Source organism: Colobus angolensis, unplaced genomic scaffold (assembly GCF_000951035.1).
Source record: "Colobus angolensis palliatus isolate OR3802 unplaced genomic scaffold, Cang.pa_1.0 Scaffold103, whole genome shotgun sequence".
NCBI lineage: Eukaryota > Metazoa > Chordata > Mammalia > Primates > Cercopithecidae > Colobus > Colobus angolensis.
The window spans coordinates 958,086-985,924 of record NW_012111253.1 but is presented as its reverse complement, the minus strand read 5'-3'; the positions used below and the strand labels follow the sequence as shown (position 1 = coordinate 985,924).

At 42.2% G+C, this 27,839-nt stretch overlaps 1 protein-coding gene across 1 annotated transcript in view; it reads left to right on the top strand.

Annotated features, from left to right (window-relative positions):
* SUSD1 (sushi domain containing 1) overlaps positions 1 to 27,839 on the top strand; it is a 108,341-nt gene that overhangs the window by 14,844 nt on the left and 65,658 nt on the right. Inside the window, exons 2-5 of the mRNA XM_011941763.1 lie at positions 4,804 to 4,983; positions 16,778 to 16,875; positions 17,791 to 17,977; positions 27,269 to 27,378. Coding sequence (XP_011797153.1) covers positions 4,804 to 4,983; positions 16,778 to 16,875; positions 17,791 to 17,977; positions 27,269 to 27,378 — 575 coding nt within the window. The remainder of the gene's footprint in view (positions 1 to 4,803; positions 4,984 to 16,777; positions 16,876 to 17,790; positions 17,978 to 27,268; positions 27,379 to 27,839) is intronic.

Sequence of the window (27,839 nt, the reverse complement as noted above, 5' to 3'; positions counted from 1 at the left end):
ACAAAAACTCTGTCCTTGAGGAACTGTCCATATATTTGGGAAGATAGATATGTATTCATAAAAAGACACTAAATCCGCGAGGCATGAAATAAAGGTCATATGAACAGTATAGATAATACTTGTATAAGAATAGATAATACTCGGCTGAGTGATGGCTCACGCCTGTAATCCCAGCACTTTGGGAGGGCAAAGTGGGCAGATTTCATGAGCCCAGGAGTTTGAGGCCAGCCTGGGCAACATGGTGAAACCCCATACTTACAAAAAATACAAAAATTAGCCATATGTGGTGGTGCACATGTGAGGTCCCAGCTGCTTGGAAAGTTGACCTGGGAGGAGTACTTGAGCCCAGGAGGTCGAAGCTGCAGTGAGCTGTGATTGTGCCACTGCACTCCAGCCTTGGCGACAGGAGTAAGGCCCTGTCTCAAAACAAAACAAAAATCCCAAAACAACAGAAAGAGTAGATAATACTCTATACTTCCTATATCTCTAAGTAATAGTCTCTAGGTAATAGTCTTGATTTCACCCCGCTTCTCACCCTCACATCCAAACTATCACCACGAACATTCAGTTCTGCTTCCAGCATACATCGCAAATCCATCTCTTCCTTCCATTTCCATCCCCTCTGAAGTCCATCCAAGAAGTCCATCTCTCGGTTGAACTATTGCTGTAGACCCTGGCTGGTGTCTCTTTTTTCATTCCCATACTTAAAGCCCAACAAGAGCTTCCATTGCTTTTAAAATAAAGCCCAAGATATTTAAGGCCCTGTGTGGTTTGGCTCTGCTTTTTTCTCCGCCTTCATCTCATGCCGGTCTCCCTCTCACTAACTAGGCTCCTGCCACACAGGTTGCTTTTCCCTTTTTGGAACCCACCAAGAGCTTTCTTACCTCAGGGTCTTTCATTGGTGCTTTCATTTGATTGAAATATTCTTCCTTCTGTCCCAAACATGGCTGGCTCATTGCCATCCTTCAGGTTCTAATGTATGTGTTATTTCTTCAGAGAGTTCAGATCATTCTGACTACTACTCTATTTAAAAAGTTTTTCTGGGAGGATCACTTGAGGTCAGGAGTTTGAGATTAACCTGGCCAACATGATGAAACTCTTGTCTCTTCTAAAAATACTAAATTCGCTGGGTATGGTTGCAGGCACCTATAATCCCAGCTACTCAGGAGGCTGAGGCAGGAGAATTGCTTGAACCCAGGAGACGGAGGTTGCAGTGAACTAAGATTGCACCACTGCACTCCAGCCTGGGTGACAGAGTGAGACTTCATCTAAAAAAAAAAAAAAAAATTGTAGGCCAGGCATGGTGGCTTATACCTGTAATCCTAGTATTTTGGGAGGCTGAGGCAGGTGGATCGCTTGAGCTCAGGAGTTCAAGACTAGCCTGGGCAACATGGCGAAACCCCCTCTCTACTAAAGCTACAAAACATTAGCTGGGCGTGGTGGCGCATGCCTGTAGTCCCAGCTACTTGGGAGGCTGAGGCATGAGAATCACTTGAATCCGGGAGGCAGAGGTTGCAATGAGCTGGGATCGTGCCACTGCACTACAGCCTGGGCAACAGAGTAAGACTGTCTCAAAACAAACAAACAAACAAACAAAAACAAAAATAAACAAAAAACAAACAAAAAAAGTTTTTTGAAGCTGAGGCCAGTAAGATCGCTTGAGTCTGAGAGTACGAGACCAGCCTGGGCAATATAGAGAGATCCCGTCTCTACAAAAAACTGAAAAATTAGCTGGGCATGGTGGTACGTGCCTGTGGTCCCAACTCCTTGGAAGGCTGAGGTGGGAGGATTTCTTGAGCCCCGGAGGTCAAGTCTGCGGTGAACTGTGATGGCGCCACTGCACTCCAGCCTGGGCAGAGTTGGAACGACGTTTTTCTTTTCCTTTTTGAGATGGAGTCTTACTCTGTTGGCCAGGCTGGAGTGCAGTAGCACGATCTCAGCTCACTGCAACCTCTGCCTCCTGGGTTCAAGTGATTCTTGTGACTCAGTCTCCTGAGTAGCTGGGATTACAGGCGCACATGCCACCACGCCTGGGTAATTTTTGTATTTTTGGTAGAAATGAGGTTTTGCCATGTTGGCCAGGCTGGTCTCAAACTTCTGGTCTCAAGTGATCTGCCTGCCTCAGCCTCCCAAAGTGCTGGGATTACAGGTGTGAGCCACCATGCCCAGCCAACTTTCGAGAAGCTGTGGGTGTAGGGAAAAGAATGCAACTGACATGTCTTCAACTCCTGGCCATCCCATAATTGCCTGTGTAACTTTGAACATATCATTCAATCATTTTGAGCTGTCTTCGCCTGTACAGTGGGGAAAATAACCCTTAACATGGATGGGTATTGTGAATAGTAATGCTTTATACTTAGGATCTGTTGGAATGCATATGATGACAAATGATAGCCGTTTGTACCAGGATTTCATTCAGATTCTCAGCTGAGGGTGTGCACCAAAATCAAATTTGGAGCTTTGTAGAAATTTGGATACCAAGAACCCAATTCAGTACTACTGAATCAGAGGAGTTATCTCTGGGTGGGTGTGGGACTGCAGTACGTGCGTTTTTCTAAAGCTTCCCAGGGGATTCAGATGTACAGCTGTTAGAACCATGCGTTTAATCCAAGCCATGCTGGAATCCTCTCTAAATGTCTCTTGCTGAGGGACTGTCCAACTTGAATAGCTCTGTTAATGGGGAACTCACAGAGCCACAGGTCCAAGCTGCTTCCTAATGGGGCATCCACCTGAGCCTTTGAGCCTTAATCCTTAGATAACAAGTTATTGATTTATTATCAATTGGGTAATATTTGGTATTAATTTTTAAAAAAAATCTTGCAGTCCCAACCAAAGTCATCATGCCTTCCATTATTCCTGGTCACATCCAAGATGGAAGCCAATCTAGTTATCTTTTGTACTTTTATCCCTTTTGTGTTGTGCTTCTCCCCTAATCCAATGACTTGCGCTGGGTTCCCTCCCAGACTTCCCCACTGAGCACTTTAACATTCCACCTTCAGTGTACATGAACCTATACCTCCAACCTCTTTAGCGATGGCCCCTCTACTTCCTGCTGTAACTGAACTCTGTCTTAAATTAGAAGATGTTTCAGATGTCAACAATGTGACTAGGCAGTCTTATGAAACATTAACCATCTCTTTGGTTGGTTGCTTGTGTACACACAAATATATTCATTCTTGGAATGTCTTGGGCCATTAAATACATCTAAAGGTTTGATGCTGGGAAAACATGATGACGGCCAAGGAGTCTTGTGTCTGGTGAATATGCATGAAAAGGGAACCAAAGCTCTGTGGGCAAACCTGGGACATAAGAGGTAGACAGGGTTGGAAATTAGATGAGATCCTGCTCTGGGAAACCTCCCTCCTAGAAATAACTCTGGGGTCCTGCACCAGACCAAGCATCCACAATGGAATGGAAGAGTGCAATTCCATTAAATCCACACATTCTGTATCAGAGGCTCATTTAAAAGAAGCCATCTATTTCTAAGGCCAAGGATGGCTGGTGAGGATATGGAAACAGATTATATGATTTTCTCTAGTTTGAATGCTGTTATCTCAATGAAAGGACTTCTGTTTAAAAAGGCTGGATGTCAGGAGGGCTTAATTTTCTTGACTTTCTACAGATTGGGGAGAAAATCACAAGTCAGAATGAATGCCTTGTTTTCTTTTATTTTTCTCTCACCATAGAATAACAGATTTTTTTTTTCTTTCTGTGTTTAGGTATAACTGGGACTATTGGTGACATTTGAAATTATTACAGCCATCTTATTTTATATTTATTATACTTTCTTGAATAATGTATCCATGAGCACTATCACGTGATATGAAACATTAGTACACTTTACTTACCTCCCTTCAACTCACTGCTCTGGTTTTATTGAAATAATTTAAAATTTTATTTTTATTATTATTTTACATTGTTCAACGTTTAGTTCTAGAATCCTTTACTAATAGTTATGTCAAGCTCTACAATCACATTTAAAGGATTATGGAGACATCCACACATCTTGCTGATTTCATTGTTCCTTGGTGTTTTTTCTAAAACCTGTCTATGCTGCACTTATTCTTATGATATTTGTTCTGATTCATCTTTTTAATTTTTTTTCCTAGAAAAGATACATGGGTTGATTTTTAAAAATTCTGAAATATCTAAAAATGACTTTCTTGGGCTCTTAAGTGAAGTATAGTTTGACTGGGTCTAGAATGGTCATGTCATAATCTTTTACCTTTAGATAGTTCTTTGTAAATATTTAATTGTCCTTTAGTAGTCAGTTGTAGGGAAAAAAATTTCATATCAATTTTTTAATTCCAGTTTATCTCCTCCTGTGCAACTGATTTTTTTCTTTGAAAGGTGCATATAAGTTGAATCTTTAGGAGATAAATACTTTCTCCATTAATTTGCTTTAAAAAGTTCAGAGATTTTGAATATATTCTATTTAATAATCAATTGGCAATAATTGCTACAATTGCATTATCATCTACTCTGGGGTTGATGATCTGAAGATGCATAGTAAAATGTACCAGAGAACTGTAATATTTAAAAGAATGCTAAGATATATTATTTCATAGATCAATGAATTCTTTATAAGTAAGTAATCTCATAATTTGACTATTCTCTATGTGTGCATGTTTAGAAATTTTATTAAATTCAGACATACTTATATTGGATTATTTGATGGGGTTAGTGTTTTCTCTTTTCCTGTTTGAGTGGCCTCTATCACTATTAAATATTTATTTTAAAGATATGAATTGTAGGGTTGGAAGTCAGGGCTTATAACCAGTGCTGTGTTGGTTCCCAATGCAGAGATCAACTGTGGCAACCCTCCAGAAATGCGGCACGCCATCTTGGTAGGAAATCACAGCTCCAGCCTGGGCGGTGTGGCTCACTATGTCTGTCAAGAGGGCTTTGAGAGCCCTGCAGGAAAGATCACTTCTGTTTGCACAGAGAAAGGCACCTGGAGAGAAAGCACTTTAACATGCACAGGTACAGATTCTGTTCTTCTGGGGGCCTGCTACCCAGAACAAAACATCCAGTGGGAGCCGAGGGCCTAAAACTGTCTGATTGCTGCTTCACTCTACATACTACATCCAGCTCTGCTATTTACCTGGTTGTGCACCTGGCTTTAGATTTGTCAGCTAAATCCTGAAGATTTAGAGGGTGGATTGGAAAAATAAGTTGGAGGGAAAATGTTATGCATCCACCTTTTGAGACTCACCTGAAATCACTGTGATTCCTGTCCCCTCTGCTTGACTGGCTGAGACATTTTTCTCCATGAACCATTTTCTCAGAGGGGCATACTCCTAACTTAACACCTGTTGACTGTTTTTCAGAGAAAAGGTGGTATGATGAAAAATGGTTTTTTAATGTTTATTGTGTTAACACACATAAAACATAAAATGTATCATCTAATATAGTTTCATTTCTTTTTTTTGAAATGGAGTCTTGCTTTGTCACCCAGGCTGGAGTGCACTGGTGCGATCTCAGCTCACTGCAACCTCCGCCTCCCATGTTACAGTGATCAAGTGATTCTCGTGCCTCAGCCTCCTGAGTACCTGGGATTATAGGTGCCTGCCACCATGTCTGGCTAATTTTTGTATTTTAAGTAGAGACAGGGTTTCACCACGTTGCCCAGGCTGGTCTCCAACTCCAGGCCTCAAGCGATCTGCCTTCTTAGGCCTCCCAAAGTGCTGGGATTACAGGTGTGAGCCACCATGCCTGGCTTATCATCTAATATAGTTTGGATGTTTTTCTCCTCCATATCTCATGCCAAAATGTGGTCTTCAGTGTTGGAGGTGGGGCCTAGTGGGAAGTGTTTGGGTCATGGGGCCAGATCACTCAGGAATGGCTTTGTGTCCTCCCCTTGGTGATGAATTCTTGCTGTTAGTTCACATGAGAACTTTAAAAGTTAAAGTTGTTAAAGGGAGCCTGGCACCTCCTTCTCTCTCTTTGGTTCCCTCTCTTGCCGTTTGACATGCCTGCTCCCTCTTCACCTTCTGCCATGATCATCAACTTCCCAAGGCCCTCACCAGAAGCAGATGCTGGTGCCATGCTTCCTGTACAGCCTGCAGAACCATGAGCCAGATAAACCTCTTTTCTTTATAAATTACCTGGTCTCAGGTATTCCTTTATAGCAACATGAAACTGATGAATACACCATCTGAACTATTTTTAAGTGTGCAGTTCAGTAGTGTTTGTTTATGTATACTCATGTTGTTGCACAACCAATCTCCAGAACTTTCTCATCTTGCAGAACTGAAACTTTATACCCATTAAACAACAACTCCCCATTTGCCCCTCCCCACAGCCCTGGAATGTCACCCTTCTACTTTCTGTCTCTTGTGAATTTGACTACTGTAGGTATCTCATATGGTACTTGTCCATTTGAGACTGGCTTATTTCACTAAGCATAATGTCTTTAAGATACATCCATGTTGTAACATGTGTCAACATTTCCTTTCTTAAGGCTAATAGTCCATTATATGAGTATCCCACATTTTGTTTATCCATTCTTCTGTTGATGGACACTTGGGTATGTTCCATCTTTCGGCTATGATGAATAATGCTGCTATGAAATGTGTGTACAAATATCTCTTTGAGACCCTGTTTTCAATTCTTTTGGATATATACACAGAAGTGGAATTGCTGGTGAAAACGAGTTTTGAAGCCTGGTGCAGTGGCTCATGCCTGTAATCTCTGCACTTTGGGAGGCTGAGGCAGGTAGATCACTTGAGGTCAGGAGTTCAAGACCAGCCTGGCCAACATGGCAAAACCCTATGTCTACTAAAAATACAAAAATTAGCTGGGTGCAGTGGCTCACACCTGTAATCCCAGCACTTTGAGAGGCCAAGGCAGGAGGATTGCTTGACCCCAGGAGTTCAAGACCAGCCTGGAAGACATAGTGAGACTCCATCTCTACAAAAAATTAAAAATTTGCCAGGTGTGGCGGCGCACACCTGTAGCCCCCACTACTCGGATGGCTGACGCAGGAGAATTGCTCGAACCCAGGAGACAGTTGTGAGCCAAGATCATGTCCCTGCGCTCCAGCCTGGGGAATAGAGTGAGACTCTGTCTCAATAAAAAAAGGAGTTTTGAGACTTCAGTTCATATTCTAGCAATGCCATATATTGGCTATGTGTCATTAGGTGAGGCATTCTGAGCCTGAGTTTCCTCATCTATAAAAGAAGGAAATAAAATCTGTTTTTCTTACTTCAAAGAGTGTTGAAAAGGAATCGAATAAGATAATCTGTGGGGCACATTTTAGAAAACTGAAAACACCATGCACTTGGTCTTTTTCCTAAAGTTGTTAGCGTCACGTGAAGATCTTCTCATGAATCAGAAGCGTGCACTTCTACATGATTCATTTCACACCTCTGCCTCCAAGGGACAAGGTGAGAACAGGCAACGATTCTTACCATTTGTGATGGTTGATGAGAAGGTATGACAAATGGTTGTCACATAGTCCCTGGGAATATATTTCTGGCTGTTGACTTGCTTGGCTCTGAAGACAGGTCTCTGAAGAGTGAAATCTCCAGGAGCTTTGATCGGGTCTCTGCTTTGACTAGCAGCAGAATTGTGGTCTTGCTCACCAATATTTTCCATCGGAAAGTCTAGCCAGAGCAAACAAGACATGTAGGCCCCTGGGGATTATTTGTCCATAGGCAATGGTTCATAATTATATTGGGGATGGAAATTTGAGGAAATCTGTCCATTCACTCAATAGATACCTATTTAGCATGCACTATATGTCAGGTACTTTGTCGGCATGACCCTCTTGGAATTTACAGTGAAACAGGGGAAACAGACCTTTTCCCCAAAGATATGCACATACACATACACATATAATGTTTTACAAGTAACAAGGTGTTCCTGGACCTCTGAAATCCTTGAGTAAAGCATTCTTGGAATAGATGGAAAGCTCAGCTCTGCTGTTGAGGCCCTGTGTGTGCCATGCAATTCCTACATTTGGTTATCTCCATCATGAATTCAAGAGGATGTAGGCCAGAGACTGCCATCGGAAAAACAAAGAAAGGTAGAGCTGGATGAGAACCCAGAGATATAATGCAGTCTTCTCTTAGAGAAGTCTCATTGACTTGCCCAGCCTGCACAGAGGAGCAAGGGCAAACGTGTAACCGATACCAAAGACTCTAGGGTTCCAGTCTTAATAATTGGAGCTAATGCCATGCTGGACTAGACTGATGGTCACTCCAACCTATCATGGCATTTGCAAAAGCACCTCCAACAGTTATTTGGAGGAAGTGAAGTAGCTGCCTCCTGGAATGCTGAATTCAACGTTTTGGGGAAGTATTTCTGACACAGAGCAACTGCTGGAGTCACTTGGTAAGAGCTGTGTATAGCTTCTGAGCCTCAGCCATTTGCTTCATTGCTCAAGCTGCTCTGCTTCCACCATTCAGCAGTCAATGGGGGTATAAGAATTAGTCACCACGTGAAAAACCAGTGGATCTGCATGGGGCATAGTAAGCTATTAATTAGCTGATGCTTGTAGAGCACTTTGAAGAACAAACATGTTATGTAACTGCTAATTATAATTACCATCCTCAGCCTGCTACCTTTCACAAAGTCTGTGGCTCCAGCTGCAGCTGTTTCCATGGGTTTATGCGAGCTTTGATTTAAGGAAAGAAAAGGCATTTTCCCTGAGAGCTGTGATCTTTCTGTGAGGGGGCCTTTATGCCCTCAATCAGGATTGGCAGCTAAATTCAATTTCCGCAGATAAAGGGGATGATTTACATGATGATTAATTCATGGTGCAGTGCAGATGATCTCTGGGTGGGTAGGTAGGAGAGGCTTCTGGAAATGTAGTGAGCGCTGCTGATTACCATGGCTCTTCCTCAGCTACCCCTCTTCTTTTTTCTTTTCCCTGTTTTTCACTTTTTACCTATTTCTTCACTCCCTTCATCCCAACTGTCTCTGTGTATTTGTTGTTGTTGTTGTTGGAGATGGTGTCTCACTCTGTCACCCAGGTTGAAGTGCAGTGATCACAGCTAACCACAGCCTCAAACTCCTGGGCTCAAGCTATCCTTCTGCCTCAGCCTCCCAAGCAGCTGGGACTACAGACATGACCCACCATGCGTGGCTAAATTTTTAAATTTTTTTTATAGAGACAGGGGTCTCACTATGTTGCCTAGGTTGGTCTCAAACTGCTAGCCTCAAGCCATCCTCCTGCCTGTGTGTATTTTATATTTCCCTTTCTTAATATGCACTTTTGGCTTCCCCTCTCATCTTTTTCTACTTTTCTGCTTCTCTCTGAATGCCTCCTACCTCTGTCCTGTTTTCACTGTTTATCTTCCTGTACTTATATGTTTAGTTCCAAACTGGGTAGAATAATTTATCTTTACCCGGGTTGTTTTTAATTACCTTTAAAAATATTTTTGACTAGTCTTTTGGATTAGTAGCACAAATCCGTATGTGCTTTTAATGAGGTGTGAGCTCTATCAAGATGGTGGGACTTTTTTTTCCCACCCCCTGCAAGGCCAGTTTGGACTGGAAACTCCAGACAGCTGGGAATTAGGCAATCACTTTAGTGTCTGGAAAAACCCCAGGTGGAAGCTTGATGTTAATGAGTCAGTTTACCTCAAGATCAAAGAGACTGATTCATTCTTGATAAGACTTTCCCTGGCTTTCATTCTGCACAGGCCATTTGGCTTTTCATGTTTAGAATCTGGGTTAATGATTATAAGGCTGACGCTCACTCACTCCACGATCTCTGAAGGGTTACATCGCTGCTGGGACAGAGGGTGTTTATCGCTAGGATCCTTTCTGTGCCCCTAAACTGCTCTGGGCACTGCTCAGATGCCTCCAGGACACTGTTAGCCTGTGTCCCTTTTGTTTGGCTGGTGACCCTCTTCTCCGGCCACTGGGTGCTCACTTGCAGCCATACACATTTCAGATGGAACAGAAAGGTCAGCTGGAATAGATGGATACATTTACATAAATAGCCACATGGTCAGATGTATTGGAATATGTGAATGAGGTTTGGACCATCAAGCATTATAGCTACTGCTGGCTGAGCATGAATGTACATACCCAGGGCTCAACCAGGGGCCTTAGTGCTTGATTTCATTTCATCCTCTTAAAACCCTTTTGAAGTAAGCTTTGTTATTTTCATTTCATAGATGAGTAATCTGAGACTCATAAAGGTTAAATGACTTTTACTGGTCACTCAATAATTAGCAAATGGGAGAGCCAGGATTTGAACTGAGGCCTGTAAGCCCAGAAAGCCCACATTCTTTCTCCTACATCAGCGTCTTCCAAGCTTGAATTATTTGTATACCACCCTGACACAATGTTTGACATAATAAGAGTATTATTTACTTAGAATGTTTCCTTAAACAATATAACCTTAAACTTATAATTCAAATTTATTAAGGACAATATATGTGATCTCATGAGTCCAATGAAGTAGGTGTATTTTTCTGATATACACAAAAACCGATACATAGCGAACAGATAAAAATGTATTCCTGGCTGGGCACGGTGGCTCATGCCTGTAATCCCAGCACTTTGGGAGGACGAGGGGGGTGGATCACCTGAGGTCAGGAGTTTGAGACCAGCCTGGCCAACATGGTGAGATTCTGCCTCTACTAAAGATACAAAAATTAGCTGGGCACGGTGGCTCATGCCTGTAATCCCAGCACTTTGGGAGGACGAGGGGGGGTGGATCACCTGAGGTCAGGAGTTTGAGACCAGCCTGGCCAACATGGTGAGATTCTGCCTCTACTAAAGATACAAAAATTAGCTGGGTGTGGTGGCACATGCCTGTAGTCCCAGCTACTCGGGAGGCTGAGGCCGAGGATTGCTTGAACTCCGGAGGCGGAGGTTGTAGTGAGCTGAGAACACGCCACTGCACTCCAGCCTGGGTGACAGTGCAAGACTCCGTCTCCAAAAAAAAAAAAAAAAAGTATTTGTGTGCCACCAAAAATCATCCCAAAGTGTGCAATATATTTTACACTGACGTACTCTAAGCCATGCTACTTCTACTTATTTTATGTGAATCTAAGACTTCAAACAAAGAAAGGAAACACATTAAAACTTTTATAGCCAAACACACATTTATTCAAGTAGCCACTGTGGGAAGCCATACCCTGATTTCTGTGGTGCTGCCGTTATCATGTGTTTGCCTTGGAATCCTGTTTGAGAATGGCCTTTGGAGGTAGTTTATGAGCCGTATTAGAAGATCGGTTACATTCCTTTTGAAATCAGATGCTGTTTTGACTAGAAATGATACTGAGCTCGCTTGACCATCTGTTTGGGTCACCTGGATTTATTCTGTATGACCTTTTGCTGTTTCCAGAAATAAAGAAAAAGGATATAAAATTGTAAACCAAGGGAGTACACTAGACCAGCCCCTATCCTTGCACAGTGGGATTTCTGAAAGAGTAGTCTGGGCTCACTGTCTTGTTCCCTCCCCTCCAGTGCTCTTCTCAGCCTACTGGGGGGAAACCAGGCATCGAACACCCCCACTTCACTGTAGTATCTCACCAAGGTGACTGATGACAACCTAACTGCCAACCTCATGTTCCAGTTTCAGCTCTCATCCTTCTCAACCTTTCCACAGCATTTAGCATTGTGGATCATTTATCCATCCATTCAACTAGTCAACCAAATAATACATATTTTTAATATCTATATTTAAGGCACTATACTAGGACCTGAGGATAGAGAGAGAAACATGGTCTTTGCCATTGTAAAGTTACATTCAGGAGAGGTAGTCATTATATAATGACTTACATATTTAGTTAATGTAATAAGTACCACATACAGAAATACTAGATGCTAACAAAATATCAAAATACGTAACATTATATATATCTATACCTATCTATATATACATAACATTATATATATATGTATGTGTATACACACACACACACACACACAGAGTAAAGCAAAACAAAGGCACTTACTTTATCACCCACTGAGGCTTTCTTTCCCCAAATCCAATGAGAGTTCAGCTGGATGCTATGTGGGCCTCCTTCTTTTAAGCCAGAGAGGTCTCTGTTTAAAAGACTACTAGCCAGGCACGGTGGCTCATGCCTGTAATCCCAGCACTTTGGGAGGCCGAGGCGGGCGGATCATGAGGTCAGAAGATCGAGACCATCCTGGCTAACATGGTGAAACCCCATCTCTACCAAAAATACAAAAAATTAGCTGGGTGTGGTGGCGGGCACCTGTAGTCCCAGCTACTCTGGAGGCTGAGGCAGGAGAATGGTATGAACCCGGGAGGCAGAGCTTGCAGTGAGCTGAGATCGCGCCACTGCATTTCAGCCTGGGCGACGAGCGAGACTCTGTCTCAAAAAAAAAATAAAATAAAAAAAAAATAAAAGACCGCTAGACAGGACAAGGGCCGGCTCTTCCCACCTCTACCCAAAATCAAACCTCAGATCTAATCCTGATGCTGTGGGCAGTCCATCAGGGGAGAAGGGCCATGTGAGAGGAGAGGGGGAGATGGAGCTTGCGCCCACTGCCTTGAACTGCTCCAGGCCCTTCTTGGCTAGGGAATGAGGCGGCTGTGGGGGACTGGTGGGAAGGAAGGCTGATAATTTGCTTAAAGAAATTATTTTTATTTTTATTTTTTAGGGACAGAGTCTTGTTGTATCACCTAGGCTGGAGTGCAGTGGCACAATCTCAGCTCACTGCAACCTCTGCCTCCCAGATTCAAGTGATTCTCGTGCCTTGGCCTCCCGAGTAGCTGGGATTACAGGTGTGCACCACCACACCTGGCTAATTTCTATATTTTTAGTAGAGACGTGTTTTCACCATGTTGGCCAGGCTGGTCTCGAATTTCTGGCATCAAGTAATCTGCCCACCTCGGCCTCTCAAAGTGCTGAGATTACAGGTGTCAGCTACTGTGCCTGCCCTTGGAAGGCTGAGAGACACTCTTTCAAGTTCTTCCTTTCCTTCCTAGACATCAGTCACTCTACCAGCCTCCTGCCTCTCTTCTGCATTGCCTTTTTCCTCTGGTTCCCCCCGAGTTTCAGTGTTTCCCAGTGTTCTGCCGTTGGGCCATTCACTGTCTCTGCCCTACCTGCATATCTCACCTGCAACCATACCTTCAACTACCATTAACAGATCCACGACTTTTAAGAGTACTTTTTCTCTACATAGTCGGCAGATAACATCGTCACAGCCCAGTGCCTGGAGTGGCAGGATGCTTGGCATTTGATAGCCATTCAGTTAGTAGTGAGCAGGGAATGAAAGAGCTCTGGGACAGCTCCAAAGAGGACTTCTAGAAATGTTTTCAGTTATCAGCACTATTGGAATGGGGGCATATAGTCTCCATTCAAAGGGCAACATTAATGTAGATGTTGAATATCTGATTCATTTATAAAGGAGTCTTTCCAACTAATTTGTAGGCACCTGGAGGGAAAAGCAACCAAACTTTGTTAAACTGCTCCCTGGGATGAAATATCTGACACCCCTATAATTGGATCTGGGTCCCATCTGTGCAGAGAGCATGGCACAGGCTGGAGGCAGATGGCATCTTTGAGATGCCATTTACAGTTGTCATAGTGAATGAGCAAGAAGGAAGGACAAGAAAGAAAACTCCTTTCTAATCTCTGCTTGGATGACAAAGGAACTGAGAGTAAGAAGGAAATTCGCTTTGCTGGCAACTCAGAAAGAAGATGAGGGCTGGGCTGGTGCCTTTTCTTTCTGGACCAGGTGGTGAGTTAGCATCAAAGGGATGTTTGAGGGAGCAGAGATGCCAAGAGCTCTGGGGCTTTGAAGGGCAGCAAAGAGGGTAGAGGCCAGAAATATCTGGGGCTTGTTCAGGCTGATAAAAGAGTAGTACCAACATCATCTTTATGCTACCCAAGGGGGTGAACTGATAAGGTCATTGTGTCTCTTAGGGTACCCATGCTCATAATTGGAGTATTTCTTTTTTTTCTCTTTTCTTTCTTTTTTTTTTTTTTTTTTGCAATGGTGTCTCATTCTGTTGCCCAGGCTGCAGTGCAGTGGCACAATCTTGGCCCATTGCAACCTCTGCCTCCCGGGTTCAAGTGATTCTTGTGCCTCAGTCTCCCAAGTAGCTGGAATTACAGGTGTGTACCACCACGCCTGGCTAATTTTTTGTATTTTTAGTAGAGACAGGGTTTCACCATGTTGCCCAGGCTGGTCTCAAACTCCTGACCTCAAGTGATGTGCCCATCTCAGCCTCCCAAAGTGCTAGGATTACAGGCGTGAGCCACCGCACCCACCTGGCCCACAATTGGAGTATTTATGTGATTTCAATTTGTGTGTGTTCTAGGGAGAAATACTAATATGGAGATCCAGGAATGCTGCAGACAGCTGTGGGCTTACCCAAGACCAGGTCATGTGGGACACGGAATCTAGGCATTGTTGCCGAAGGGATGATTTAGTAAAGATATAAACTCTTATTTGGGCAGAGAGATCAATAGATCTGGGTCAATCCAAAGCTAGCATTGGTTCTGAGTACAGGAGAAGAGGGTTGACCCTACAGGTACCTGAGGTGCAGGCTTCCTTTTGCACTTGGAGACTGCGAAGAGATTTACTAGAAGGGAGAAACAGGAGCTGAGTTGTGGAGAGCCATTTTCTGAGATGGAGAATTAGCTTTCTCGCTCTTCTTAGATGGGAGCCTTTCATTGGGTTTATATTTATTATGCAGTAGAGAATCAAATCCCAGACATCAGGAGTGGGAACCAAGGCAGTAAAGCAGGGAAAGAAGGAGAGTCAGCGTACGATGCCTGATTGTACTTGTCTCCACAGAGGGCAGGCATTACCCCTTCTGTGTGACAGTGTCCTTAGACGCTGAAGAAACGGAGTCTTTGTTGGACAGCCCTTCAGAGAAAAGAAAGGAGGAGGGATTTATCTACCAGCTCCTGTCCCCATGGGATTTTAACTCCCCTGCACTTCCAAATGGCATGTGCTGGAGTGTGGGTGCCACAGCAGGGAAGCCCCAGAATAGGAGGCAAGACCTGGTCATGTTGTCAAAACCCATGCAGGGATGGGACAAGGAGCAGGGGAAGCTGAGAGAAGTTGAGGAGTTCTTAAGAGGTGTCTGCTTCAATGGGAAGGCTTGAACTGGAGCGGTGGAATATCCAATTTTGGTGACATGAGGATAATTTTCTCCGGGAATAATTGTATGATAGCTTCTGTCTGCAGGAATTTTGTTTGTTTGTTTTTGTTTTTGTTTTTGAGATAGAGTCTCACTCTGTCACCCAGGCTGGAGTGCAGTGGCAGGATCTTAGCTCACTGCAACGTCTGCTTCCCGGGTTCAAGTGATTCTCCTGCCTCAGCCTCCCAAGTCGCTGGGACTACAGGCATGCGCCACTGCGCCTGGCTAATTTTTGTATTTTTAGTAGAGACGGGAGTTCGCCATGTTAGCCAGGCTGGTCGCGAACTCCTGACCTCAGGTGACCAACCTGCCTTGGCCTCCCAAAGTGCTGGGATTACAGGTGTGAGCCATTGCGCCGGGCCTGTTTGTTTTTGATAATATTGTAAATGAAATCATTCTCTTAATTTCATCTTTGGACTGCTCATTGCTAGTGTATAGAAATACAATAGATTTTTGTACATTGGCATTGTATTCCGCAACCTCACTGACCTCCTTTGTCAGCTCTAATACTTGTTTTGGTGTGGATTCCTTAGAGTTTTATATATAGAAATATATAAGATCATATCATTTGCAAGTAGATTACTTGTGTGTAGGGAGATTATTTTATTTTATTTTACTCTTTTTGAGTTGGAGTTTTGCTGTGTCACCCAGGCTGGAGTGCAGTGGTGCAATCTCAGCTTACTGCAACCTCTGCCTCCCAGGTTCAAGCCATTCTCCTGCCTCAGCCTCAAAAGTAGTTGAGATTACAGGCACGTGCCACCACAACTCTCTAAGTTTTGTATTTTTAGTAGAGATGGGGTTTCACTATGTTGTCCAGGCTGGTCTCAAACTTCTGAACTCAGGTAATCTGCCAACCTTGACCTCCCAAAGTGCTGGGATTACAGGTGTGAGCCACTGCACCTGGCTGGAAATTTGATTTCAAAGAAATAAAAAGCTAGATCCCCTTTCCTTCTTCCTGTCTCAACAACCACTTGAGGGTTGACTGGGACTGTTGAAAACTATGTTGCCTCGGGGAACCAAGGCCTTCATATGGTTTCCCACATTGCTAAATTCATTACCTGGAATACATGCAGAATATTTAAAAGAAGCAGAACAACCCAGAGGAATCCGTGGCCTCCTGATAGAAGAAGATTAAATAGCTTCAGTTACAGGAGTGCCAGAAGTACCTAGGAACCTTGTGGAGAATTTGTTTAGTTTGCCCCAACCTGTTTCTGAGGCATGGTCCTGTGTGGTGAGACATGCCGTTTTCCCCCTTGGGATAGCAGTGACTTGAAGGAGTTTCCCACCATCCTGCTGGGAGGAGAAAGGTGGAAGCAGGTCTCACCTGTGCAACTGCAGGGAAGGTCTCACTCAGGACCCAGTTCTGGGCCTCGTTCCATTCTACCCGAGTGGAATGCCAGTGGCATCAGTGGCCTGTCAAGTGAATCACAGGTTGGAATTCTGACCTATACCCAAGCAGGAATCTTTCCTTTCCCTCTAAGTCAGGTAATGGGCCATGCTCATTCCTGATGAAGAGAAGTTGGGTGATTGGCTTGGGAGAGCTTGCATTGCCTGACTCAGTGTCCGCCTCTGAGGATGAATGGTGACCAGCAGAGATACCAGCTGTGCAGATAGACTGATCTCCTTCAGAATTTTCCTAAAGCCCATTGATGCATTTTGTGAGTCGACTGCCTTTTTCTCTTTTAGAAATTCTGACAAAAATTGATGATGTATCAGTGTTTAATGATACCTGTGTGAGATGGCAAGTCAACTTAGGAAGAATAAACCCCCAGATCGCATATGTGGTAAGTAAAACGATCTACTTCTTCCTGCTAGGACAGACACGTCACCCATGGGAATATGAGTCAGAGGGACTTGCTTCCGTGAGAGCTTTTCAATCTAATTGCTTTTTTTTTTGAGACAGTCTCACTCTGTTGCCCAGGCTAGAGTGCAGTGGTGGGATCTCGGCTCACTGCAACCTCAGCCTCCTGGGTTCAAGTGATTCTCCTGCCTCAGCCTCCTAAGTAGTTGGTATTACAGGTGTGCACCACCATGCTTGGCTAATTTTTTGTATTTTCAGTAGAGATGGGGTTTCACCATGTTGGCCAGGCTGGTCTCGAACTTCTGACTTCAGGTGATCCACCTACCTCGGCCTCCCAGAGTGCTGGGATTATAGGCATGAGCCACCGCGCCTGGCCTCAATCTAACTGCTTTCTGATGCCACAGTCATTTAAAAAGAGCGGACGGAATTTTTGAAGATATCTGTATTATTTCATTATTTTGCATTTCGTGTTTAACAGGTTTGTCATTCAGCAGGGTGCATGTGTGGGGGATGCGTTTATATTTGGCATCCTCACGATTGCTTGTTTCCAAGCTCTTGTATTTCACGCCCCCAGAGCAAGCCCGGGAGCGTCTGCTGACTTGGTGACAGAGTGCAGCCAATGGTCCTCAGGTTGCAGTTGTCTCCATTTGATCATTCGTGTGCAGGAGAGCACTTCCTAGGGAGGTTCCTCATTTATGTCTCTTCTGGGGGTTTAATATTCACCGGGCTGATCAGACTTTATCAGCAGATACTGGTAGCAGAGGTTTACCTTATGAATGCTCCCTGGCTGAGCAGCGCAGTATAAAATGGAATAGTAGGAGAATGGGCTCCAGCACCACAAATTCTGGATTGTTTTGACTGGAGTCATAGGGGGTTCTCTTGTCTTTTCCTCTCAAAGATATCCATAAAAGGACAACGGTTGGACCCTATGGAATCAGTTCATGAGGAGACAGTCAACTTGACCACAGACAGCAGGACCCCAGAAGTGTGCCTAGCCCTGTACCCAGGCACCAACTACACCGTGAACATCTCCACAGCACCTCCCAGGCGCTCTGTGCCAGCCGTCATTGGTTTCCAGACAGCTGGTAGGTGGAGGTGAAGTCTCATTTCCTCCTAGAAAATGCTAAGCCCAGAATGTGGGGAAGTATGCTGCAGAATCAGCTGGGCCGGAGAGTTCCTATTTGCTTTCTGAGATTTATACTCAGATGTAGTTGTTCCAGCCGTAGAACTAGAGCAGGTCGAGAGATCCATATCCTCTTGGTACCAGGCTGAATGGTCGCTGGGGTATTTTTTCTCAGCTGAGCCCTCAGGGAGGGGTGGCAAGTAATAAAAAGGCATTTCAAAGGAGAACATTAGGTGATGATCAGTCCACTCTCAAATACCCAAGGCAACAGAGGGTAGCCATGTGGCTTATCTTTGGCAGTAAACTCAAAAGTCATTTCTGGCCAGGCGTGGTGGCTCATGCCTATAATCCCAGCACTTTGGGAGGCTGAAGCAGGCGGATCACTTGAGGTCAGGAGTTCCAGACCAGCGTGGCCAACATGGCAAAACCATATCTCTACTAGAAATAGAAAAACTTAGCTGGGTGTGGTGGCGCACGCCTGCAGTCCCAGCAACTCGGGAGGCTGAGGCACAGGAATCACTTGAACCCAGGGGGCAGAGGTTGCAGTGACTGAGCCGAGATAGTGCCACTGCACTCCTGCCTAGGCAACAGGCAAGACTCTGTCTCAAAAAAAAAAAAAAAGAGTCATTTCTTGCTCTTGCATGTGAAAGAGGAGGTGCCAGGGAGGCTGACCCAGCAGCTTTAAGGGGATCAAGTTGAGAGTGGGGAGGTGGAAGCAGGGGCACCCCTAGGGTGCAGGAGGGTAGGTGTTAGCTGAAAAAAGGAGTGGAGGGAAGGAGCTTTAAGAAGTAGAAATAAACCTCATTGTACATAATTGTCACATCGGTTTTTAAAAACATTGTGACAATTACAGTAAGTTAAAAAAAAAAAACCTCTGGTTATGAGGTATGAGGACTAATTAAATACTTTGTAGACAGGTGGGGCACAGTGGCTCATGCCTGTAATCTCTGCACTTTGGGAGGCTGAGGAGGATTGCTTGAAGCCAGGTGTTTGAGGTCAACCTGAGCAACATAATGAGATCCCCATCTCTACCAAAAATGAAAGAAAGAAAATTTAGCCTGGTGTGATGGTGCATGCCTATAGTCCCAGTTACTCGGGTGGCTGAGGCAAGAGGATCACTTGAACCCAAGAGTTCAAGGCTGCAGTGGGCTCTGATCATGCCACTGCACTCCAACCTGGGTGACAGGGCAAGACCCTGTCTCAGAAAACAAACAAACAAAAAACCCTGTAGACAAACCTTGAGAAGTAATGATGTCATTTATTTATTTATTTTCTGAGATGGAGTCTTGCCCTGTCGCCCAGGCTAGAGTGCAGTGGTGCTATCTTGGCTCACTGCAATCTCCGCCTCCTAGGTTCAAGCGATTCTCCTGCCTCAGCCTTCTGAGGAGCTGGGATTACAGGTACCCACTACCACGCCTGGCTATTTTTTGTGTTTTTAGTAGAGACTGGGTTTCACCACATTGGCCAGGCTGATCTCAAACTCCTGACCTCAAGTGATCTGCCCACCTCAGCCTCCCGAAGTGCTGGGATTATAGGTGTGAACCACCACAGCTGGCTGATGTCATTTATTATTTTGGGAGAGTTGAGAAAGTTCTTAATTAGCTGTTTGCTATCCCACTTAAACTGTACCTTAACCCGAGTAGCTGGGAAGTGACATAGATTCAGCAGAAATAGTTGAAAAAGTCTGCCAATCTTAACAATATAAAACCAACTATGAGATTATACAAATTAGGTCTCTTCATATTTGTATATAAATAAAACAAAATTAATTCTTTGCAAGTAAATAATATGTAGGCAAAGATATTATAAAATTAATATGGTAACTAATCAGAAAAGCCTTACAAAATTATTAGTAAACTACTATAGGGAAATGTCTTTAAAAGATCATCACTCACCGGTCACTATTCAGTGAGGATGACAGGTTGCTGTTTGGCATCAGCTGTTTTTACTAATATCCAATTACCTGTTCAAGTTCCTTTCCCTTGGGAAAAACATGGTCTTTGGAGTCAAGCAGATCTGGTTTTGCATCTTAACTCTGTAGTGAAGAGTTGGCTGATCATGGCTGAGTTATTTAATGTCTCTGGACTAAAGGGAATTAGATTATATTTGCAAGTTAATCTAGAGAGAATTAGGATTTATATTGAGCCATCCTAACTGGGAGCAAGGTATGTTTCCACATTTACTCAGTGTGTACTCAAGTCTTCTGTTTACTTATGCACTATTATAAAGAGTTGTCATTCTTTTCCTCCAGATCCTGGACATTCTGTTCTGATTTCATTATCGGAGTTACGCTATTTTCCTTAAAATGAACTGGGAAGTTTTCCATTGTTTTTCCCGCTGGAATAGTTTATGTCACTTTGGAATTATTCCCTTCCTTTAAAGTTGAACGTTTTCTCAAAAGATCATTGAAGTTTCATCCCTTTAAGGAGATGATTCTTTGACAGCTTTATCAATTTCTTCCATGATTTTGGGTCTGTTTATGTTTCTGACATTTTCTTGAGTCAATTTTTATATTTTTCTAAAAAATGTATATTTGGTTGATGTATTACACATATTGGCAGAATGTCAGATGGAATATTTGATTTCATCTCCTCTGGGTCTATAGGTTATATAATCCCAGGTTATTCTGACTCCTAAGTTTGGTTCTCTTTCTCTTTTTAGAGGTTGATTGGTTTGGGTTGTGTGTTTTATTACTATTTTTTTTTCCCCAAGGAATGAACTCTTGGGTTTTGAAATTGTTTTTCTTTTTCAAACTCACTAATTTCTCCTCTTGTTTTTATTTTTCCTTCTCCATGTTTCTCTCTCTCTCTTTCTTTCTTTCTTTCTTTCTTTCTTTTTTTTTTTTAGACACCCAGCTCTGTCACCCAGGTTGGAATGCAGTGATGTAATCACGGCTCACTGCAACCTTGACCTCCTGGGCTCAAGTGATCCTCCCACCTCAGCCTCCCAAGTAGCTGGGACTGCAAGCATGCACCATTATGCCTGGCAAATTTTTGTATTTTTTGTAGAGACAGGGTTTCGCCATGTTGCCCAGGCTGGTCTTGGACTTCTGGGCTCAATTGATATGCCTGCCTCCACCTCCCCAAGTACTGGATTATAGGTGTGAGTCACAGTGCACAGCCCATATTTCTGTTAAATTGGTTAGATTGTTCTGTTTCTAAATTCTTGAGCTGAATGCATAACAAAATTCAACTTATTTCCATTCTTTTCTGTTTGATAATAAAAGTCTTTAATGTTTCTTTCTCTTTTGCAGATTTGAGCTTTGGCAGAATTCTTTAGGCATTGATACATGTTTCAAGGCATGATATAATTGCTATTCTGATTTTCTGTTTGACAGAATAATTATTTATGAGTGTTTTAATATGTATTCTCTTTATCCTTATTTTCAAAGCATTATATAATTACTATTGTGATTTTCCCTTTGAATAATTAATTATAAGCATTTTATACAGTGGTAGATTTTTTTCTTTGTAACGTTTATACTGTGTTGTTATTTTCTAGTTTTATTACATTTTGGTATGTTTTGGAGTATTTATTGACATTTTCTTGGGTCTTAGCATTTGGCCAAGTTTGGTAATGTCAGTAGGTGCTAGATAATAAGGTAGAGTGTTTGTCTGTAAGAGGAGTAAGATCTATTATTAAGTCAACTTTATTAATAAGATTATTCAGTACTTCTGGTTTTTGTTTATTTTTAACATGGATTGCCATTTTCTGTTCCTCTTAGAAATTCTTATTGGTTTGTTTCACACATTTTGATATGATTTTTATGTTCATGACTGATATCTTTATTATAGATTCTTTCACTAGTAACAAATGGCTTGTTTTAGCCTGTTTAATACCTTTGCCTTGAATTATATGTTGAAAGTAATATTGTCTTCTTGATTTATTTGTGCTTGCATTTGTATGATATGCCTTTGTCTACTTTTTTTCCTTCTTGAAAGCTATCTGAATAATACTGCTATAAATGTACACTAGGAGACAGCATGTATTGACAGCCTTTCTAGAAAACTTTTATTTTTGATTAGATAAGTTATCCAACTTACATCATTCTTATTTGTGATATGATTTTCCTTTTATTTATTTATTTATTTATTTATTTATTTATTAATGAGACAGAATCTCGCTGTGTCACCCAGGCTGGAGTGCAGTGGCGTGATCTTGGCCCACTGTAACCTTGGCCTCCCGGTTTTAAGCAATTCTTGTGCCTTAGCCTCCCGAGTAGCTGGGACTACAGGCGTGAGCCACCATGTCTGGCCTCTTTTTTCCTTTCTTTTTTTTCTTTTTTTTGATACGGTCTAGCTCTGTTGCCCAGGCTGGAGGTCAGTGGTGCAACCAAGGCTCACTGCAGCCTTGACCTTCCAGGCTCAAGCAATCTTCCTACCTCAGCTCCCAAGTAGCTGGGACCACAGTTATGCAGATCACTTAATTTTTTCATTTTGTAAATTTTTGTAAAGACAAGGTGTCACTATATTGCCCAGGCTGGTCTTGAACTCCTGGCCTCAAGGGATCCTCCCACCTCAGCTTCTCAAAGCTGGGATTACAGGTGTGAGCCACTGTTCCTGGTCTGTTTTTTTTTTCCTTTTTAATGCTACTTTGCTGTGTCTTTTGTTTTCTTTTTGTTACACAGATTTTCTTTTCCAGTGAGTCAGATAGTATAGATTTTGTTTTCTTTCCTGCAAGTGATCACAATTAAAAAAGACAAATTCTATTTGAGTGTGTATTTCTTTTTTTACCAGTGTTAAGACTGAAATATTGTTAACTTTTCCCTGAATGAGATAAGTTAGCATTCCTTTTATTTACAAAACTCCCTTTTATTTCTTCCCCTCTCTCTCCTCTTAGGTTATTGGTTTAGTATGGCATTACATTACCAGTTTCTTATTTTTAACATGTATTATCTCTTCAAAGAGCTCACTCTTATATTGATTTATAGAAACCTTGGTAGCAATGATTTAACCTTGGGTACATGTTTTAATAGTTTCAGTGCTTATTGACAGTCTTTTCAAACCACATTCTCTATTATTTCTCTATCTCTATTTCTCTCTCTGTAGGGTGTTTTGCCTGCTCCTCAGGGAGGCAATGGGATACTTTCTGAGTCCATGATGATCTGAGAATGTCTTTTGTTGCCTTCACATGTGAATGAGAGCTTGATTGAAGATAAAATTATTGGGTCATAAACTTTTGTTCTTGGAATTCTAGAAGTATTTCATATTGACATTGGGAACTGGAAGCTTTGAAAGAAGAGTTAGAAGAAGGTGTGATTTTCTTTTTTTTTTAAATCCTGGCCAGGTGCTTTGGCTCATGCCTATAATCCCTGCACTTTGGGAGGCTTAGGTGGGCGGATCACCTGAGGCCAGGATCAACATGGTGAAACACCAAAATTACAAAATTAGCCGGCTTGGGGGTGGTGTGTGCCTGTAGTTCCAGCTACTCGGGAATCTTAGGCACGAGAATTGCTTGAACACGGGAGGCGGAGGTTGCAGTGAGCCAAGATCACACCGCTGCACTCCAGCCTGGGTGATAGAGCGAGACTGTCTCAAATAAATAAATAAAATATAAAAAATTCTATGTAAGCAATTTGGTTTTCAGCTTGTGTATCATGAAGGCTTCTTTAGCCATAAAATTTAAGACATTAATCATTTATTAATGTACCTGGCAAATGTTTATTGACCACCTATTATGTGTCTGATGTTTTTTAGGCATTGAGAATTCGGTAGTGACACAGAAGTCTCTTCCTTCATGAAACCTCTGTTTGGGTAGTGGGCAGATAGAAATGTTTAAGTTTTGCACTAAGTTTTCCAAGTACCCTGTGAGTTGCTGTTGTTGTGGTTGTCGTTTTGAGACTGAGTCTTATTTTGTCACCCAGGCTGGAGTGCAGTGGTGTGATATTGGCTCACTGAAACCTTCACCTCCTGGGCTCAAGAGATTTTCGTGCCTCAGCCTCCCGAGTGGCTGGGATTACAGGCATGTGTCACCACACCCAGATAATTTTTGTATTTTCAGTAGAGACAGGGTTTCACCATTTTGGCCAGACTGACCTCAAGTGATCCACCCATCTTGGCCTCACGAAGTGCTGGGATTACAGGCATGAGCCACCTTGCCCAGCCCCCTGTGAGTTTTTTGGTCTTTAGAATTTGGCTTAACTATATATTAGGAACATTTTCTTTTATTACATCTCTGATTATTGCTTTTTTTAAAAAAGTTTGTTTTTTGCTCTTCAAATACCCCTATGTGGAATTGCTTGTTCGTCCACATGGGTTTCCCATTTTCTCCTTTTTATTGTCCAAGTCTTTTTCCTCTGACTTCTTTGAATATATAACAAGTTTGTTCTCTATGTGCACTTACGCAAATATGCATTTTTGCATTGACATTTCCTATCTTTACCATTTCCAATGCACTTTAAATTCTGCTGTTGCACTTTCATTTCCTTTTCTTTGGGTCTCATCTAGTTCCCTTTTTATTTCTGCTTCTCTCTACCAGTTTCCTCTCTGCTGTCACGTTCTCTTATTATCTCATCCTTTATCTCTTGTTTGAATCTATTTTAAAAATTTTTATTGACCATACGAAACAGATGCTACCTAATTTTACCATTCTTTTGATCAATATTTTCATGTTTATAAATATGCTTGTTCTTTGCCTCCCGAGCACAATCTTCCTTTCCTTCCCTCTCCTTCTTTGTAGAATCATTTTGCAGTTTTTTTTCCACCCTTCTGGATTATTTATCCTTAGAAGATAAAAATTCAGTCTAGGTCTGATATTTCCCTCATAATAAAATGGATGGCCTTCCCTTTGATCTTCCTTTCCATTGGATAATGTTAGTATGTTTATGTCAGATCTCAGTATGAATGGATTTACTGCTGGTTGGGTGATCTAGTGTCCTTTGGGCAGCAGCTGTGAGAAAGCCCACCACCCTGTGCTTTACTTCTGAGCATTTTGCTATGATTGGTGAAGTTGTTGGCTTTGGGCCTGGCTTCTTTATGGCACTACAGCCTACCAAGGCAGGAAAGAGGCAAGCCCCTTCTGTTAACCCAGCCTCTCTGCCAGATGGTACCTTCAGGTCCTGAGGCCTCTACTTCGAAGTCCTTTCCTGTTACTAATCTACAGTGGGCTAAAGAAGGACTATTATTATTATTATTACTATTATTATTATTAGCAGTAGCAATAGTAGTATATATACTATTATTTTTAATATATTCTGATTGCCTATCAGAATTGCCTGGTGAGGTTAGGGATGTGGTGGTTCATGCCTGTAATCCCAGCACCTTGGGAGACTGAGGCAGGTGGATGGCTTGAGTCCCGGAGTTTGAAACCAGCCTGGGGACATGGTGAAACCCTATTTCTACAAAAGAAACCCCCCAAATTAGCTGGGCTTGGTGGTGTATGCCTATAGTCCTAGCTACTCAGGAGGCTGAGGTGGAAGGATTGCTTGAGCCCAGGAGGTGGGGAGGTTGCAGTGTAGTCAGGGTGACAGAGTGAGACCCTGTTTAAAAAAAGAGAGAGAGAGAAGAATTGTCAGGTGAACTCTTAAAAAAATACAGATGTCAAAGCATTACTTCAAATCTGCAGATGTCTGGGTGATTCTGATGTGCAGTTTGGGAACCACTGGGCTAAATGGCTCCAGATAGAGCATGGGTCATTGATTTGTCCTGTGACCTGTCTTGATTTTTCCATGGGCTCTAGTTCTCCTCCAGTTCTTTCTTTTGAAACTTTGGGACTACATTCCTTTGCTTGGAAGCCAGGTTGCACAGTAGGTCTTAGGGTCTTTCTTTAGCCCGGGCTCTTCCATACTGTGCTAAGCTGAAATGTCTTCATGTTTCCGCCTTGTGTATGGCAACCGACCCTTCTTTCCAACCCAGATGCAAATTTTGACCCATTTTTACTTATTCTCCATCACTTCTGTCAGGCTTGGGCGTGGGAAGTGGGAGCCAGATGCCTTTGTTCACATTGCCATCTTCCCCTGAATTCAGACGATAATGACTATCTTATGTGAAAATCATATTGAGATGTGAACTGTGCAGACAGTACTTCTGCTTCTGTTCTGCCTGTACAGAGACAGAAGCTTTATGTGGTATTTCTTACATACATGCATTTCTTACATGCAGACACTTGGTGTTCCTCAAAATCGCATGCATACATGTGACCATTTTCATTTCTGATGTCCTTATGAAATCTGTTAAATAAAAATTGTGAAGACAAAGGAGAGCACATATGATAGCTCTTCAAATTCTCTCTCATAACCATCTTTCTACACTTTCCAATTATAGGCAGGAATATTTTCCCCAGCTAGTTGCCTTGTGCCGAATATGTCAGTGATATTGAAAATGCTGTGGACAATTCTGATCTTGACTAAAATAATTTATTGTTCTCATTCTTAGGTAGCAGAAACTCCCACAGGAGAAATACACATTAAAGGTAGTTATAAAATAGCTTCTCTTTGGTAGACATTTACACCTTTCCCATTGGTAGAAAAAAAGTACAGTCTTGTTTGTTAGGAAATTTACTTTTTCTTGAAAATCACTGATGTTATTCCTGACTCTGTTGTTTCTTTAATTCATTAGTAACAAATCTATCCTTTTAGACTACATTAAGAAAATAGAACATTGTAAGAATGAATTAGACTGCAGGAGGTATGAAATCACTTTTTTTCTGTACAATGGTTAAAACAAGTCTGCTTTCTGATTATTTTATTGCCTTAGTACTCAGCTGAGTAGCTCTTGAAATACTGTCTGCTGTGAAAGCAAATTTCCTCTTGCTTGGTCATCTACTTTCTGGTTATTTTCTAGGTTGGAAAGCAGTTGCTCTGAGAGTTTAAATCTATAGCCTTTGATTTTTATTTGCCACTTTCCTTATTCTCAGACTTTCTGGCTACTGCTATGCTTACCTTCACAACATTTTACTATGGACAATCCAAGTGACAGGATTAACTTTCTAAAAATATCACAGCTTTCTTTATTAATTTATAGCAATTATTAAATGTTTCATTTGCTTATCTAAGCAGCCTGTGACATAAGAAAAGCAAGCTGAATTACTTGATTTTACAAACAGGGAGACTGAGGTTCAGTGACTTAGCTAAGGTCATTACAATTGAGAAGTTGGAGAGCCAGGACTTGAAGATAAGTCCATTGATGCCAGATTTAATATTATTCCTGTTAAACACCCAATTGGCTCTCTTAAGGTGTCAGAGTTTCACTTGCATTCAGCTGTGATGCATTTTGCTAATTTGGTGCAAACTATAAGTTTCTCTCTTGTCTTTTAGAAGATGATCTCTTAGAAGATGATGGAATATTCAATATTTCAATATTTAATGAAACTTGTTTGAAACTGAACAGGCATTCTAGGAAAGTTGGATCAGAACACATGTACCAAGTAAGGAGATCTCTTATGCTGTCTATTAAAGAATTGTGTCATTTAAAACTTTGGGTGATCTCCAAGTAAGTATCCAAAGTATTTAAAAATGAATGAACTTCTAGACAGTTTGTGATTTTTGTTTCTAGAGATGGATGTGAGATGTGAGATGGATGTAAATGAGGAACTAACTTGAAGAAAGATACTATATTTGGTGACTTGCTATATTTTCTGTGCCTGGCATTTCAAGCTTATATTTTATTTTAATACATTAAATAATACAGCTTATTTTGCTATCAGATTCACATTTGGGCATGGAATGTGTTTTTTTCTTTTTTTTTTAGACTGAGTTTTGCTCTTGTTGTGCAGGCTGGAGTGCAGTGGCATGATCTTGGCTCACTGCAATCTCTGCCTCCCGGGTTCAAGCGATTCTCTTGCGTCAGCCTTCCTGAGTAGCTGGGATTGTAGGCATGCGCCACCAT